This window comes from Dreissena polymorpha, chromosome 7 (assembly GCF_020536995.1).
Source record: "Dreissena polymorpha isolate Duluth1 chromosome 7, UMN_Dpol_1.0, whole genome shotgun sequence".
Taxonomy (NCBI): domain Eukaryota; kingdom Metazoa; phylum Mollusca; class Bivalvia; order Myida; family Dreissenidae; genus Dreissena; species Dreissena polymorpha.
This window is the reverse complement of record NC_068361.1, coordinates 51,197,924-51,216,993: the sequence shown is the minus strand read 5'-3', so window position 1 is coordinate 51,216,993 and position 19,070 is coordinate 51,197,924. Positions and strand designations below refer to the sequence as shown.

The window sequence follows — 19,070 nt, the reverse complement described above, 5'->3', positions numbered from 1 at the left end:
ATATAATGTAAGTGACATTTTTCGTGTTGTATGAGAATTATAATTGTTTTTGTTATTTTTTATTTTGATTAATAAAAAAATATGTAAATTACAAAAAACATTCATTATTTTTTTTATAATTTAGGTTTTACATTCGGGAAATCGTATGCAATTCATAAATCGATTTGTTTGACTAATGTGTTCTATTGATCTTAGCAAAAATTAATACGCGTATTGTGTTTTTATCACATTGCATATAAAGCTGAACATTTTGTCTCACATCATTTTATGAACCATGTTAGAACGACAACTATGTTTGTCAAGTATATTATTTGTATGAACTGGATGTAAGGCCAAAGCAAAATAATGTTGTGGTTACGGTTCCCCGACCGAGCCTATTATTTTGCTGCGACCCTACAACATTTTAAAATAATTATTTAAAATTTAAAGCCAATAGAAAAAAATCGCGGTCAAATTAAAACTGTGCCCCAGGAACGGTTTTAGCCTCGCCGACTTTTTAACGGAGTGCGATTTTCACGAGCGACCGTTAGCCTCATCGTCAATGCGCTTTACATATTAAACGCATACAGCGTCTAAGACGCAAGCAGTGACTTTTTTGCCCCAAATTACTACCGATATTCGGCTGATTCCCACTTCCAAAATTCGACGTTTTTTCCCAAAAATCTTACAAAACTTTCCTATAAAAAGACAGAATTTCCCAATATACCCAACAAGATTACACTGTAATTTAGTGTTAATGTCTTAAAACGAGTTCCGATCGAGCTTGTCAAGTCTTCTCCGAACAACAACTGACTTACGTTTTGGTTCGCGAATGTAGCCGAATATATACGATTTTACGTTGCTATCCAGTTTCCACGCATCTCTCTCTATATTGCGGAGGGTACCGACGATAGTTTCCCGATTGAGCACGCCTGTTTTTACTCACGTCCAAGATGGCGGCAAGCAGAAGAGAAAATGCGATGAACGGCAAAAATGATAAAAAGCATTCAAATTAACAACATATATAATATGGTTATTAGGGAATAATTTAATGCGTGTGGCGATTAACGCAAAATACTACGTTTGTGATAAAAAAACAACTAATATTTATAACAATTCTGCACAGTGAATGTGCGCCAAGGAAAAGAGTGTTGGAAAATTGAAGTCCAGTCTACTCACAAACTTATAGCAATTAAGATGAGTATCGTTCGGAAAGAGACAAACATGATTCGATTCATATGTTAGTGGATCTGTTTATACTTAGATTCATGTGCATATTCTGATTTATTATGTTTGTAACGCTGTACAGTCTACTGAAATAGCACTAAGGTTGTCAAGTGCAAGATATTGGAAGGTAAACAAATTAAATATATTATTTTAACTCCACGTAATGCATCATTAACACAACAAGAGCACTAAAGTGTGTTTCTTAATATGCGTTAATGTTTTCCTCATATGATATTAAATCTTTAAAAAATTCTGCATTAAACTAATTCTCTTGAAGAGGATATGAATAAATGATCATTAGATTATTGCACGTTTAATATGCATGTGGAAGGATATTACCTATACATAATCTTCATTGTAAGAAGACATTAAAGCAGCACTTTATTATATAAAAATGCTGCCAAACATGAACCTAAAAGCAATTTTAATTCTGTTACATAAAATCATATCTATAATGCTTAATGTTTCCCAATTTCATGGTTTATCGCGCTAGTTTTCCCAATTTCATGGTTTATCGCGCTAATTTTTCCAATCCGAATGGCACTGGCTGTAAGTAATAAAAGGAAAAAAAACAAATCACTGGCCAATGAAGAAATCATCTTCTTCGTCCATTTTATTTCAAGTATAAAGTAAACAGTGCGACCATGCTCCGGCTTTTAAAGCCTTCAGTTCTAAGACGACTTTCACCAAAATCTAGTTTTAATACGTATGTATGTAATTTTATTTCAAATATCAATTGCCAGAAGTACTGCTGAAGAGAGGGCTTGTTCTAGTTACATTTGTTATTTCTGTTGATAAGGGTTTTACTATCAAACATTGTTAGCCAAAGTAAACAAGCCATGTTTTTCAAAGTATTTTTGAGTTTTTATCCATCTACATTTACAGTATTTTTCTCGTTATAAACACGTTTTCTAAAGATTTTTTTTTGATATGGATAAAAAGTCAAAGAATGGCTACAGCCAAGTTGAAGCTATGAATTGACCATTCATCCTAATCAGCAGTTGAGTGGTTTTTGTGATAGATTGCCTATGCATGTATTGGAAAAAAAAACGTTAAACAAGATGAAATAAAAAAATAAAATAAAATGTTTTTCCTGCCTACCTACCCTAATTATGTTTGGCCTGTAACCCGAACTACACCATTATTTTGTTTTGGCCTTATAAGTAAATTCGTTATAAAGTGGAAACACAAAGGCCCCGGAATTCGTGCTCTGATTTACTATAACATACAAACTCGTCGTTTGAAAGAGTCGGTTTACCGAGGTGATTTGTACTTCCGGATCATCAAGGCCCAGGATAGTTCCTGAAACTGGGCGTCGCCGAATACTCGCCCCCACCCCTCTAACAAAACATAAGTGTTCTAGATGCGAAGGCTTTACCGGAGATTCTCGTGCAGGCTATGTGTTGGAGAGACTTCTTGAGATAATACGAACGTGTTTTCAGTATAAATGTAAGAATTGTATTGCAACAGTTTATTCGAATATAGATTATATTAACAAACATGGTTAAAAAATCGTTCGAAAGAAGACACTCGTTTGTGTAGATCTATATCAAACAACTGTTGTGTTTTTTTTTAATTTCATGTATGCAGATGTATTTAAAAATGACCATGGTTAAACATTCTTTGAGAAAGGCTTTTACTGAACACGCGTTTCCTTTCTTTGAGTTCGTATGTTCTACTGTGAGCTGTTTCCCTTGAAGAAGCTTGTGGATTGCTCTAAATACGCTTTATTTTATTTAAAATATATAACACGATAATTTGACACAAATTTTAATGATAATGATATAAAACACGTAATTGATTACTTCTTTTAGTGCCGAATGGCAGTTTTCAAAATGTAACTCAAATGCATATCTCAAAAGACACATGTTTTGTTTTGAACAAGCAAAATACCACACAAAGATAATACTTTAAATCGTTCACACCATTATTTTAAAGTATTGAGTGGTTAAAACAATTTCCTATGAAATAATATCTAGACGATTTTTTTCGTTATAAACAATGCTTTTCTTTTTTGTTTCGATATTCAATGACATTTGCTAAAATAGCAAAAGTAAAATCAAGGCTGTTGCAAATTCATTATTGTATAAACAGTGTTTCGCAAACAAATGTTCCGATTACTTTTTGAGGTTTAAGTCTCGAACATACACTATGTAATATGGGCCACAGCAATGTTTCAATATTTTGGCGAAGAATCGCGAACAATGCATGCTAAGATATTTTCTTGGCGTTTTATGCCCATTTAATTACATTTTAAGCAAACGTTCTTTAGCAGGTACGATTGTTGATGCCAAAAAGATGAAATAAAGAATTGTGACAAGGGGAAAAAATCAAAATGTGAAGTGAACAACAACAACAAAAAGAATGCAAAAGGCAGGATTAGCAAAGTGTTAAATAAAATACTTTATAGTTAATCAAGATAATAGAAACTTAAGCGTCAGTCTCAATAATTCGGAAAACAGATGCCTGCATTTCGGGACGCTTCAGTGTATGTTATTAATATGTTTCATTCTCGGCCGTTCTTAGAAATGTTTTGAGAATTATGATGACAACTTAACTGTTTTATGTAATATAATAATATTAATTGCATATACTTTATTAAGTATATTGTTCGCACATGCATTGATTTACTTTTATATAAAGCAACTAATCGTGAAGTAATCGTTGTTATCGAATGTTTTTTTTCAAGCACACATGTAGGAAAAGTAAAATAAGCTGATGGAGTTGTATTTAGTAAGAAAAACATTCATAACAACTCTTGAAACGGACACTAAAAAGCGTACATTGGTGTGACGTACTTGTAGCTTAATATGTACAATATATAATATCCATACTTAAAACAAATCAATAAAATCACAACCTAATGATGCCGATGGGTTGTTGATTACCGCGGATTTAGCGTCAATATACCGATATTCATGATAAATGGCGAGTGTTTTACCGAAGTGCATAGATTTGACGGCGGAATTTATATACTGCGGTTACTTGCTTAAATGTAGCGGTGGTTTTACTGAAATGAATGAAACAAATTTGCTTACCAATCATGTGGTTTTATTACACAAATTGATGTCTTGGAATTTAGAGGGACCACGAATAACGAAAGAAGAGAAGTTCTGAAATACCGTATTTTTTACAAGCATTAGTTTATATTGATTAAAATATCACGACTGGTATATTACATTACTTGAAAAAAGTTGTTAAGTTTTCATATTTTCAGTATATTTTCGGCAATAAATATTAATGGGCACAGGTACCAGGTAACTACCAGTTAACAATAAATAACGCCAGTAGATTTGATCATCATCGTCACGTGGTAAACCCAGGAATGCAAATTGTGCATGCGTTGTGAAAAGTATATATTTAATATATAAAGTGATCAATCTTCTTGCGTTATTTATAGTGTTGATATCGTTATGTCACCTTTTTTCGATGAACTTTCTATTTCACATCGCGAAATTGTATTACAAAATATACTGCAAATATGAACGTTGTTCAAGTAATGTAATATACCAGTCGTGATATGTTAATCAATATGAACTAATAATTTCAAAAAATAAGGTATTTGAGAACTTTTCTTTTTTCATCATTCGTGGTTGACGGTCTTTTTAAAAATAATAAAATACCTGTTATTATTTACGGTTAATTTTTCGATGGTGCCATACTTTTGATCTAAGGTTATTTATAATTTTAGATATTCGTGAAAGGTTAATACAGTTCTATACGACGACGAAGAAAACTGTGTCTGTTTCACCACTAAGTGAGGGTCGTGACAAACCCATCTGGGATGTTTTTGTGCAACCGAAAATGAGCCAGGTAACAATAGAGAAAGATGGATCTCGAAAGAAAACGGGAAACCCGGTCAACCAATACAAAGCCTTATTTTATAAAGATGAAAAGCTCAGTAGTCGTGTATTTGTTCAAGGAGAACCGGGGATGGGGAAAACTGCATTCCTCACTAAACTGGCTCTCGACTGGTGTGATGCAGTGTCTGAGCACAATCCTGATTACAAGGCTACATTTAGTGATGTCGATACATTGAAGGAGTTCCAGTTTCTCTTTCAAATATCACTAAGAGATGCAATGGACCAGCGGGAGGTTATAGAGATGATCAAAACACAAATAATCGACATGATTTACACTGGAAATAAACGTAAACAGACCGTTAAGCTTTTACCTTATATCCTTGAAAGAGAGAAATACATCGTAACAATGGATGGGCTTAATGAATGGGTTGATCGTTTAAATAAATGCGTTTTACCTTTACATCCACAATTTCATACAGAGTGCGTTTCTGTTATTACATCACGGCCATGGAAAATGGCGGATGAACGAATTAAAGATTCCGAAATTAATATTTTAATAGAAATTGAAGGAATAATTGATTCAGAAGACCTAACAAAGAAACTAATTAATAGTCTTCAAACTGGTGATGTAAAAATGCACGCTGAATTCATTATGTACGTAAACGAACGTCAGTTGATGAATTTGTTGACGTCACCCTGGCTGCAAACTCTGTTAGTCAATTTATGGTTGAACAAGATGAAATTTAGTGGTTCGTTGTGTGAAATAAATGGTATTTTACTAGACATACTTTTCAAGAATGCACATGGGAAAAAGGGATATTTTCAAAAAGGGAATTCATTTCGGTGTTTATCCAATACACGTTTTATTCAGCGTCAGATCGATATTATCGATGCGCTTGCGAATGCTGCGTTTAACTTTACGTTTTCATCGAGTAAATCCCTGGTGTTCACCGAACGGGAATTATTAAATTTCCTGTCAGAAGATCAGTTGGAGTTTTGCCTCCATGCAGGTGTTTTAACGAAAAGATACAGCTTCAAGATAGCAGATCAGGATGCACAGTTTTTATTTCTACACGAAACAGTACAGGAATTTATGGCTGCCCTTCATATCGCAAATTCCAAGCAAGACCTAATAAAACAGTTCCGAACCGGATCTAGATATAATGTTTTAGAGATGAGCCAGACAATAATTTATCTATGTGGACTCGACTGTAAAATAGCTGATAAGCTGATTAATTGTCTGGTTGACGACGAGTTCCTACAAGTCATAAGCCACGGACTGAGCGGGTACATAAAGGGGTTTTATAAGCAGGAACACTTATTAGCATATCAGGAAGACAGTTGCGCACAGAAAAACGTTTTAAAATCAAAACATAATCAAATGGATTACAACACACGTTGCCTCGCACTATCAGTCTTGTTCCAGCGCATGATCATTGCTGGATGCATAGAAGCAAGGGCCAGCGGTGAAAAGGAAATTTGCCTGAATTGCAGGGACTTCACATTTAATACTAATCTTACTGAGTCCGATTCAAATGCATTAAAACTGCTTTTATTGTACAACTGTGCAGATGTCCGGTCACTTATTTTAGAAAGTAATTGTCTACAAATAAGTGAAATATTGACCGTCCTAAACCAATCCAAACATTGTCTTACACGTGTAAAGATGACATTGACACCGGAAATAAGTAAAGCATTACATAATACGAACATTCAGGAGTTGCACTGTATCGGACAATTGGACGTATCATCATGTTCCTTTGTTTTTCCGTCCCTGCCTCAATTGACATATGTACACATAGAACACACGAGATTAACGCAAGACATAGTCCTTCTTGACACAATACAAGAAATTGATTTCTTGAAATGTGAAAGCTCCTCTGAGTTGCTGTGCGCCTCGTTGATCACGCTCTCGTTACTCGATCATCCTGTCAAGTGTGTGCTGTGGGATGTTGTTTTGCAGCCATTTGAAAAAAGCCGTGGAGACGATTCACATACACATATACCGGAGTTGCGATCTGAAATGCTGTCAAATGACATGTCAAATATTAAGATATCAGTGGACAATGGCAGCAAAGAACTGTTTGATCTAATACGTGATACAAGTATAGGGATCCTAGACATGAGAACGGCTAAGTGTGCCACATTAGCCTCCGAGATTCTTCACACGCTGAATAAGCTAACTGATCTCCATTTGTGTGGGACCTACACGGGTCGATGTGATATCAAGCTGCCTGCTTCATTGCAGTGTATACGTCTACTGGAAGGCGGATGTTCATCTGAGTGGCTGTGCAGCTTGTTGATCACGATTTCTTCATTAGATCATCCTGTCGAGTGTCAGCTGTTGAATGTTGTATTACAGTCAAGTGAAGAAATCCGTGCAGACGAAGCGCACACACATATATTGGACTTGCGATCTGAAATACTGTCGCATGACCTGTCCAATATTGAATTATTTGTGAAAAATGGAAGTGCGGAACTGTTTGAACTATTACGTGATACAAGTATTGGGATCCTAGGGATGATGACGGCTGATTGTGCCTCATTAGCATCAGAGATTATTCTCACGCTCAACAAGCTAACCAAGCTCTATTTGTTGGGGACCTATACGGGTCGATGTGATCTCAAGCTGCCTGCTTCATTGGAGTATATAAGTCTTCCGGATGGCGGATGTTCATCTGAGTGGCTGTGCAGCTTGTTAATCACGCTCTCTTCATTAGATCATCCTGTCGAGTGTAAGCTGTGGAATGTTATATTGCAGTCAAGTGAAGTCACCCGTGGAGACGAAGCGCATACACATATATCGGACTTGCGATCTGAAATACTGTCACATGACTTGTCCAATATTGAGATATTAGTGAAAAATGGAAGTGCGGAACTGTTTGAACTATTACGTGATACAAGTATTGGGATCCTAAGCCTGATGACGGCCGAATGTACCTCATTAGCGTCTCAGATTCTTCACACGCTCAACAAGCTAACTAAGATCTATTTGCAGGGAACCTATACGGGTCGATGTGAAATCAAGCTGCCTGCATCATTACAGTGTATAAGTCTCCAGGAAGGCGAATGTTCATCTGAGTGGCTGTGCAGCTTGTTGATCACGCTTTCTTCATTAGATTATCCTGTTGAGTGTAAGCTGTGGAATTTTGTATTGCAGTCAAGTGAAGAAATCCGTGAAGACGAAGCGCATACACATATATCGGACTTGCGATCTGAAATACAGTCACATGACCTGTCTAACATTGAGATATCAGTGAAAAATGGCAGTGAGGAACTGTTTGAACTATTACGTGATACAAGTTTAGGAATCCTAGGCCTGATGACGGCTTATTGTACCTCCTTAGCGTCCGAGATTCTTCACACGCTCAACAGACTAACTAAGCTCTATTTGATGGGGACCTACACGGATCGATGTGATCTCAAGCTGCCTGCGTCATTGCAGTGTATATGTCTCCACAAAGGCCGATTTTCATCCGAGTGGCTTTGCAGCTTGGTGATCACGCTTTTTTCATTTGATCATCCTGTCGAGTGTGAGCTGGAGGATGTTGTATTGGAGTCAGGTTTAAGCGCCTCTAATTACAAACTCGATTGGCAAAGGGCGTTATATTTTAAAAAAATTAAAAGCGGTATAACCAGAAAAAGTGAAGCGCATACACATATATTGAACATACGATCTCAAATGCTCACACACGACCTGTCTAATATTAAGATATTAGTGAAAAATGGCAGTGCGGAACTATTTGAACTATTACGTGATACAAGTATTAATATCCTGACCTGAGAACAGCAAAGTGTGCCTCATTAGCATCAGAGATTCTTCACACGCTTAACAAGCTAACAAAGCTCTATATGTGTGGGACCTATACCGGGCGGTGTGATCTCAAGCTTCCTGCGTCATTACAGTGTATAAGTCTCCAGGAAGGCGGATGTTCATCTGAGTGGCTGTGCAGCTTGTTGATCACGCTTTCTTCATTAGATCATTCTGTCCAGTGTAAGCTGTGGGATTTTGTATTGCAGTCAAGTGAAGAAACCCGTGGAGACGAAGCGCATACACATATATCGGACTTGATATCTGAAAAACTGTCACATGACCTGTCTAACATTAAGATGTTCGTAAAAAATGGCAATACGGAACTGTTTGAACTATTACGTGATACAAGTATAGGGATCATAGGCCTGATGACGGCTTATTGTGCCTCATTAGCATCCGAGATTCTTCACACGCTCAACAGGCTAACTAAGCTATATTTGTGGGGCACTTTTACGGGTCGATGTGATCTCAAGCTGCCTTCTTCATTACAATGTATAAGTCTCCAGGAAGGCGAATGTTCATCAGAGTGGCTGTGCAGCTTGTTGATCACGCTTTCTTCATTAGATCATCCTGTCAAGTGTGAACTGTGGGATTATGTATTGCAGTCAAGTGAAGAAATCCTTGGAGTCGAAGCGCATACACATATATCGGACTTGCGTTCTGAAATACTGTCACATGACCTGTCCAATATTGAGATATTCATGGAGAATGGCAGTAAAAAACTGTTTAAATTATTACGTGATACAAGTATTGGGATCCTAGATCTGAGGACGGCTAATTATGCCTCATAAGCATCCGAGATTCTTCACACGCTCAACAGGCTAACTTTGCTTTATTTGTCGGGAACCTATACTGGTCGGTGTGATCTCAGACTGCCTGTGTCATTGCAGTGTATACGTCTGCCGGAAGGCGAGTGTTCATCAGAGTGGCCGTGCAGCTTGTTGATGGTCGTCCGCGCTGGTTATACCTTCAGCAGCGCACACAACGGTCTAAATCACGAGTGATACCGTCAGCAACGCACACCATGATCGTAATCATGGGTCATACCGTCAGCTGCGCAAACAATGGTCATCATCGCTGGTTATACTGTCAGCAGCGCACACAATGGTCATCATCGCGGGTTATACCGTAAGCAGCGCAAACAATGGTCATCATCATGGGTTATACCGTTAGCAGCGCGTATAATGGTCATCATTGCGGATTATACCGTCAGCAGCGCACAGAATGGTCATCATCATGGGTTATACCGTCAGCAGCGAACACAATGGTCATCAGCGCGGGTTATACCGTCAGCAGCGCACACCATGGTCGTCATCATTGGATATACCGTCAGCAGCGTACACCATCGTCGTCATCATAGGTTATACCGTCAGCAGCGCAAACAACGTTCATCGTCACAAGTTATACCGTCAGCGGCGCACCTAATGTTCATCATCGCGGGTTATACCGTCAGCAGCGCACACAATGGTCATCATCATGGGTTATACCGTCAGCAGCGGATACCTTGGTCGTAATCGTGGGTTATACCGTCAGCAGCTCAAACAATGATCATCATCACAAGTTATACCGTCAGCAGCGCACACAATGGTCATCATCACGGGTTATACCGTCAGCAACGCACACGATGGTCATCATCACTGGTTCTACCGTCAGCAGCGCACACAATGGTCATCATCGCGGATTATACCTTCAGCAGCAAACCATGGTCGTCATCATGCTTTATACCGTCTGCAGCGGACACAATGGTCGTCATCGTGGGTTATACCGTCAGCAGCGCACACTATGGTCGTCATCACGGGTTATACCGTCAGAAGCGAACACCCTGGTCGTAATCTTGGGTTATACCGTCAGCAGCGGACATCCTGGTCGTCGTCTCGGGTTATACCGTCAGCAGCGCACACAATGGTCATCATCATGTGTTATACCGTCAGCAGCGCACTCAATGGTCATCATCGCGGGTTATACTGTCAGCAGCGCACACCGTGGTCGTTATCATGGATTATACCGTCAGTATCGCAAACAATATTCATCATTGCGGGTAAAACGTCAGCAGCGCAAACAATGGTCATCATCATGGGTTATATCGTCAACAGCGCGAACAATGTTCGTCATCGCTTGTTATACCGTCAGCAGCTGAAACAATGGTAATAATCGCGGGTTAAGCCGTCAGCGGCGATAACCAAGGTTCGCGGGTTATACTTTCAGCAGCGCACACATTGGTCGTCAACGCGGGTTTTACTGTCAGCATCGCATACCATGTTCGTCATCTTGGGCTATACCGTCGGCTACGCACACCATGGTCGTCATCGATGGTTATATCGTCAGCAGCGCACAACTTTGTCGTAATCATTGTTTATACCGTTAGCAGCGCACACCATGGTCGTCATCGCGTGTTATACCGTCAGCAGCGCGCACCATGGTCGTCATCGCGGGTGATATCGTCAGCATCGCACGCCATGGTCGTCATTGAGGGTTATACCGTCAGCACCGCATACCTTGTTCGTCATCGCTAGTTATACCGTCAGCAGCGTGCACCTTGGTCGTCGTCATAAGTGATACCGTCAGCAGCATACAGCATGGTCGTCATCGCGGCTTTTACCGTCAGCAGCGCAGATAATGCTCATCACCATGGGTTTTACCTGCAGCGAAAACACTTGTCGTCATCACGGGTTAAACCATCAGCCGCGCAAACAAAGGTCGTAATCGCGGGTTATACCGTCATCAGCATTCATCTTGGTCGTCCACGCGGGTTAAACAGTCAGCAGCTTAAACACTTGTCATCATCGCAGGTTATTCCTACAGCACCAAAAACAATGGTCGTAATCGCGGGCTAAACCGTCAGCAGCTCAAACAATTGTTATAATCGCGGGTTATACCGTCAGTACCGCACACCATGGTCGTCATCGATGATTATACCGTCAGAAGCGCACAGCATGGTCGTCATCATGGTTTAAACCGTCAGAAGCTCAAACATTGGTAATCGTCATCGCGGGTTTAACTGTCAGCAGCTCACACAATGGTCATCATAGCCATTGTGACTGTATAACCAGCTAATCATAGCTGGTTATACCGTCAGCAGCGCAAACAATGGTCATCATCATGGGTTATACCGTTAACAGCGCACACAAAGGTCATCATCGCGGATTTTACGTCAGCAACGCACGCAATGGACATAATCATGGGTTATACCGTCAGCAGCGCACACAATGGTCATCATCATCGGTTATACCGTCAGCAGCGCAAACAAGTGTCATCATCATGGTTTAAACCGTCAGAAGCTCAAACAATGGTAATCAAAATCGCGGTTTATACTGTCAGCAGCGCACCTAATGGTCATCATCATGGGTCATACCTTCAGCAGCGCAAACAATTTTCATCATCATTGGTTATACCGTCGGCAGCGCACACAATGGTCGTCATCGAGGGTTATACCTTCAGCAGCGCACACCATGGTCGTTATCATGTGTTATACCGTCAGCAGCGGACACCATGGTCGTCATCGAGGGTTATACCGACAGCAGCGCACACTATGGTCGTCATCATGGGTTATACCGTAAGCAGCGCACACCATGGTCGTCATCGAGGGTTATACCGTCAGCAGCGCACACAATGGTCATCATCGCGGGTTATACCTTCAGCAGCGCACACAATGGTCTTCATCACGTCTTATACCATCAGCTGCGCAAACAATGGTCATCATCATGGGTTATACCGTCAGCAGCGCACACAATGGTCTTCATCACGTCTTATACCATCAGCTGCGCACAAAATGGTCATCATCGCGGGTTATTCTGTCAGCAGCGCACACCGTGGTCGTAATCATGGATTATACAGTCAGTATCGCAAACAATATTCATCATTGCGGGTAAACCGTCAGCAGCGCAAACAATGGTCATCATCATAAGTTATATCGTCATTAATGCAAACAATGTTCGTCATCGCTGGCTATACCGTCAGCAAGTGAAACAATGGTCATAATCGCGGGTTAAGCCGTCAGCGGCGATAACCATGGTTATCTTCGCGGGTTATACTTTCAGCAGCGCACACATTGGTCGTCAACTCGGGTGTAACTGTCAGCATCGCATATAATGTTCGTCACCATGGGCTATACCGTCGGCACCGCACACCATGGTCGTCATCGATGGTTATATCGTCAGCAGCGCACAACTTTGTCGTAATCATTGTTTATACCGTCACCAGCGCACACCATGGTCTTCATCGCGTGTTATACCGTCAGCAGCGCGAACCATGGTCTTCATCGCGGGTTATATCGTCAGCACCGCACAACATGGTCGTCATCGAGGGTTATACCGTCAGCACCGAACACCTTGCTCGTCATCGCTAGTTATACCGTCAGCAGCGTGCACCTTGGTCGTCATCCTAAGTTAAACCGTCAGCAGAATGCAGCATGGTCGTCATCGCGGGTTTAACTGTCAGCAGCGCAGATAATGCTCATCACCATGGGTTTTACCTGCAGCGAAAACACTGGTCGTCATCACGGGTTAAACCATCAGCTGCGCAAACAAAGGTCGTAATCGCGGGTTATACCGTCATCAGCATTCACCATGGTCGTCCACGCTGGTTAAACAGTCAGTCATCGTCGCAGGTTACTAATATTCCTACTGCACCGAAAACAATGGTCGTAACCAGGGCTAAATCGTCATCAGCTCTGAGCTAAACAATTGTTATAATCGCGGGTTATAACGTCAGTACCGCACACCATGATCGCCATCGATGGTTATACCGTCAGAAGCGCACAGCATGGTCGTCATCATGGTTTAAACCGTCAGAAGCTCAAACAATGGTAATCATCATCGCGGGTTATACAGTCAGCAGCGCACACAATGGTCATCATAGCGGGTTATACCGTCAGCAGCGCAAACAATGGTCATCATCATGGGTTATACCGTTAGCAGCGCACACAACGTTCATCATCACAAGTTATACCGTCAGCAGCGCACCTAATGGTCATCATCGCGGGTTATACCGTCAGCAGCGCACACATTGGTCATCATCATGGGTTGTAACGTTAGCAGCGCACACAATGGTCATCATCGCGGATTATACCGTCAGCAGCGCACTCAATTGGCATCATCATGGGTTACACCTTCAGCAGCGATTACGATAGTCATCATCGCGGGTTATACCGTCAGCACCGCACACCATGGTCGTCATCATAGGTTATACCCTCAGCAGCGCAAACAATGTTCGTCATCACAAGTTAAACCGTCAGCAGCGCACACACTGGTCATTTTCGCGGGTTATACCGTCAGCAACGCACACAATAGACATCACCGCGGGTTAAACCTTCAGCAGCGCACACCATGGTCGTCATCATGTGTTATACCGTCAGCAGCGGACACCCTGGTCATCATCGCGGATTATACCGTCAGCAGTGCACACAATGGTCATCATCGCGAGATATACTGTCAGCAGCGCACACCGTTGTCGTAATCATGGATTATACCGTCAGTATCGCAAACAATAGTCATCATTGCGGGTAAACCGTCAGCAGCGCAAACAATGGTCATCATCATGGGTTATATCGTAAGCAGCGCAAACAATGTTCGTCATCGCTGGTTATACCGTCAGCAGGTCAAACAATGGTCATAATTACGGGTTAAGCCGTCAGCGGCGCACACAATGGTCATCATCGCGGGTTATACTTTTAGCAGCGCACACATTGGTCGTCAACGCGGATTTTACTGTCAGCATCGCATACCATGTTCGTCATCATAGGCTATACCGTCGGCACCGCGCACCAGGGTCGTCATCGAGGGTTATACCGTCAGCAGCGCACACATTTGTCGTAATCATTGTTTATACCGTCAGCAGCGCACACCATGGTCGTCAGCGCGTGTTATACCGTCAGCAGCGCACACCATGTTCGTCATCGCGGCTTATACCGTCAGCACCGCACACCATGGTCGTCCTCGAGGGTCATACCGTCAGCAGCGTGCACCTTGGTCGTCATCATAAGTTATACCGTCAGCAGCATGCAGCATGGTCGTCATCGCGGGTTTAACCGTCAGCAGCGCAGATAATGCTCATCACCATGGGTTTTACTTGCAGCAAAAACACTGGTCGTCATCACGGGTTATACAATCAGCAGCATTCATCTTGGGCGTCCACGCGGGTTAAACAGTCAGCAGCTTAAACAATAGTCATTATCGCCGGTTATTCCAACAGCACCGAAAACAATGGTCGTAATCGCGGGCTACACCGTCAGCAGCTCAAACAATTGTTATCATCGCGGGTTATACCGTCAGTACCGCACACCATGGTCGTCATCGATGGTTATACCGTCAGAAGCGCACAGCATGGTCGTCATCATGGTTTAAACCGTCAGAAGTTCAAACAATTTTAATCAGCATGCGTTATACTGTCTGCAGCGCAAACAACGTTCGTCGTCGCGGATTATACCGTCAGCAGCTAAATCAATGTTCATCATCGGACAGCACCGAAAACAATGGGCGTAATCGCGGGCGCAGTTATGGTCCACGTCCCGGGTTAAAAAGTCAGTTGCACAAACTTGGTCAATGCGAGGTTACCAAGTCAGCGCTGCTCGATTGCTAAAATGTATTTTGGACATTACAATTTGCGCAAACAATGGTCGTCGTTGCGAGTTATACCGTCAGCAACTCAAATCTCGGTCATCATTGCGGTTATTACCGTCAGAACGGCTAACCATAGTATGTATGGTAACGAGGTATTACAGCGATGAAGAAGAAGCCGTCTCTGCTTTACATCCTAGTGAAAGTTTAAGCAACAGATACTATATGTCCAGATAGTTAAACACTGTCTTCGATGACTTGATTCAAAGACAATACATTCTTTTGATGAAGCGTTCATTGAACTTGGTGATTGTTCTTTTATAGTTTTGCTGGGAATTATTGACGCTTGATTTTATGCCTTCATTATTTATGTACAGTATGACATTTTAACTGTTCTTCGTAATGTTGATAAACACATATATCACCCCTTAGCATTCGACAAAAATGTGTTTATTCAACTTTATATATTTAAATAAATGTAAATAAAAGGTTTTATTTTTACTTCACTATTGAATCGTTGTTCAACATGGACCATGTAGCATTGTTTTGCGATTTTAAATATTTTTAAACATGCACGTTTTTTTCTTAAATAATTGCTATCTGTAAACGTTAAGGTGTAAATAGCACTAGAAATTATGGATAACCGAAGGGTCAATTCTTTAATCATTTGACTTTTTCACGTTTATATAAATGGTATTATCTTTTTGCAACTCATTGAAGTGAAATTTTACTTACGTTTTAAATTGAAGAGATTCCGCAATGCAATATATACAATTGGGGACTTTTCTAACGCATCACTTTTCAAACTTGAATATCTCAGTCATGAGTGAAGGTATTGATTTAAAATTTTGCATTCGATCATTTGACTACATTCTCTGCAAGCTTACGATAAAATCATTCATCCGTGACGATTTGGACACTTCAGCACGTGGGGTAGGTGTAGTTCCATATTTTTGCACGTGAAAATGATGAAACGCGATGTAATTCTAGTTTTATTTTATTTTAATTATTTAAGGTGGTTTTTCACGCAGGGAAAACATAAAATTAATTAACAAAAACAATAAAGCTCTTATGAATATTCAGGACCCCAATCGCGCCAAACCTTCCCTACTTGCTAAAGCGTCCGATCGTCACGGATTAATTATTTTATCTATAGCTTGCACATAATGTAGTCAAATGATCACATGTGAAATTCTAAATATTTTTTTTTACTCATTATACTGAGAAATATACGTTTCAAAAGTATTGCGTTAGAAAAATCACAAAGTGTAGCAAAACGCGATATACATGGTATTTCATATTAATTCAAGTCCATCATGAGTTTTTATACAAGAAAAACATAACATTAATTAAAAAAAAAAAGCTCGTATTAATATTCAGTAGTGCAACGGCTCAATAGGCATGTTGCAAGCCGGTCAGTTATTTAGACGTGTAAGTTTATGCGTTTTTCTTTTCAGATTGTTATTATTTAACGTTTTACGAGTGTGCAACTTTGTCTTTTGAAGGGACGTTTTTAATTTGTTGAGTTTAATATTTTGTTGTTTTTCAATTTCAATTAAATTTTTAGGAATTATCAGATATGTGTTGAATTATTCTGGGTCCAAATTTAAGCACAATCCTTTCAAAAAAGCGAGCTATATTGATATGATTAAGTGATGCGTTAGAAAAGTCTCCAAGTGTAAATATATATAATTATGCACGTACACAGTGGTATAGCTGCATTTGTCAAAGGATTTTTTTGCACGAGTGTGTATTTGTCTTTTTAAAATGATTTTCAGCTGTTAAGGCAAATTTGTGCTTTTTTCTAAGTTGCCGTCGTGATTAATGTTTTAATGTTGTATAGTTCAAATGTCACCATGTACTTCGTGTATTGATGTAAATTGCAAGAAAGCCGTTATTTCGAATGTTCGTGTAAATACTTTGTACACATAATGAAAAAAATGCTCATATAATGTAAATGCCTTCATTTATTTACATTGTTGTTCATACATAATTTTATTTACCTGTATTTAATTGTATTCATTCCACATGTAATTACAACGTTACTATTGTTAGTCGATTACTGCAAACATTAGGATCTATTTAAGCGTGTATATACCGTCCTGAATATTGTAAAAAATACCATTAGCTCCGAGTAATGATTTTATAACAATCAATTCATTTATGCAGAAATGGTTAATTTTATATTATTTATACGCAAAACATAATAATACTTTAAATGCCTTAAAGGGATCTTTTCACGGTTTGGTAAATTGACAAAATTGAAAAAAGTTGTTTCAGATTCGCAAATTTTCGGTTTAGTTATGATTTTTGTGAGGAAACAGTATTACTGAACATTTACCATGGTCTAATATAGCCATTATATGCATCTTTTGACGACTTAAAAACCTAAAAATTAGAAAGCGTTGCAACGCGAAACGATTGAATAATTTGGAGAATTCTGTTGTTGTCGTTTAATTTTGTGAAACTACGAAGATTGCTTATATATAGTATAAAATACTTCATGCATGTATACTTGGCAGAATAGCCGAGCGGGCTAATGCGTGTTTACTCCAGGACTCCGGGGGTCACAGGTTTCGAGCCCTGCTGCGGGCTACTTTTTTTTCCTTTTTTTGTTTTTATTCTTGATTTTTTTACTGGAGCTTTTAAGATCCAATGTTTACATTTATCAATATAAAGCATTTAATGACTAACTTCAAAACATGCCAAAATATGTGAAAAGGCCCCTTTAACCAACATATAACTGTGACCCAAATGTTTTTTTTGTATATGTATTGGTAACGCGTTACAATGAAAATCAAGCATAATGTTAAATACATTTAGTTTAAGGTTAACGTCCATTTTAAGCGAAATTTGTATTGGTCAAGCATTTTAGATTTATTTAATGTTTTGTAAAAGCTACATTTTTTAATGTACATGTATTTTGTTGCTCAATGTATTGCTATTACACCGATGAAGGCTAAAAGCTACTATAAAATATATATTGTCTCCTAATATCAAAAACGTAGAGGTAATAGTATATTATCTTTTGAATGTGTTTTTTTGTGTTAATAGTATTGTTGTGATGCTTGATTGTATATAATTTGCAATATGAGAGTTGATCAGTTACGATATGATGGTATGATGTATGATGACACATGCACAGCTTCTATTGACCGAAAATACAAAATAGTACTATCGCTCTATTGTAAGTTAGTCAAAGAAGCTCTGTAAGGAATTATGCAGTTGTATCATAGTTATATTGTTGTTTCGTTTAAGATTAGATTTTTTTTATTTTATTTCTGCAACTCTAAAGAATGTCAAATATCGTTTCGGATAGTGTTGTTATACATTTTCCATTGCGCCATGTTGATGTATTTACCGAAAGTTTCATTGACGTTATAATTATATATGCATGTATGTGGAACTTATCTTTTGCGGAAATCGCGTTAGTTTAAAACTATGATGTATTGATATTATTTTAATGTCAATGAATATTGATTGTTATATGTGTTTATTATTGCAAACATGTTATCAATGTATTAAATATGGAATTGCTAAAAGAAAACTAGGCGACTAATCGGGCGAGTTTTTTTTATACTTCCAATTGTCTTATGCTGCAAAGATAAATAGCAAACAAGTGAATCTGTTGGAATATGTGAAAAAAATATTCATCCATATTTGCGGAATTAATATCTAATAATTGCGTAAAAC

The 19,070-nt window shown here is 39.4% G+C and overlaps 1 protein-coding gene across 1 annotated transcript in view; it reads left to right on the top strand.

Annotated features, from left to right (window-relative positions):
• The window catches only part of LOC127838960 (uncharacterized), a 37,276-nt gene extending 18,413 nt beyond the window's left edge, over nt 1-18,863 (top strand). The window contains exon 3 of the mRNA XM_052367094.1: nt 4,898-18,863. Coding sequence (XP_052223054.1) covers nt 5,011-8,793 — 3,783 coding nt within the window. The 5' untranslated portion in view covers nt 4,898-5,010 and the 3' untranslated portion in view covers nt 8,794-18,863. The remainder of the gene's footprint in view (nt 1-4,897) is intronic.
• Nucleotides 18,864-19,070: the final 207 nt, after the last annotated feature.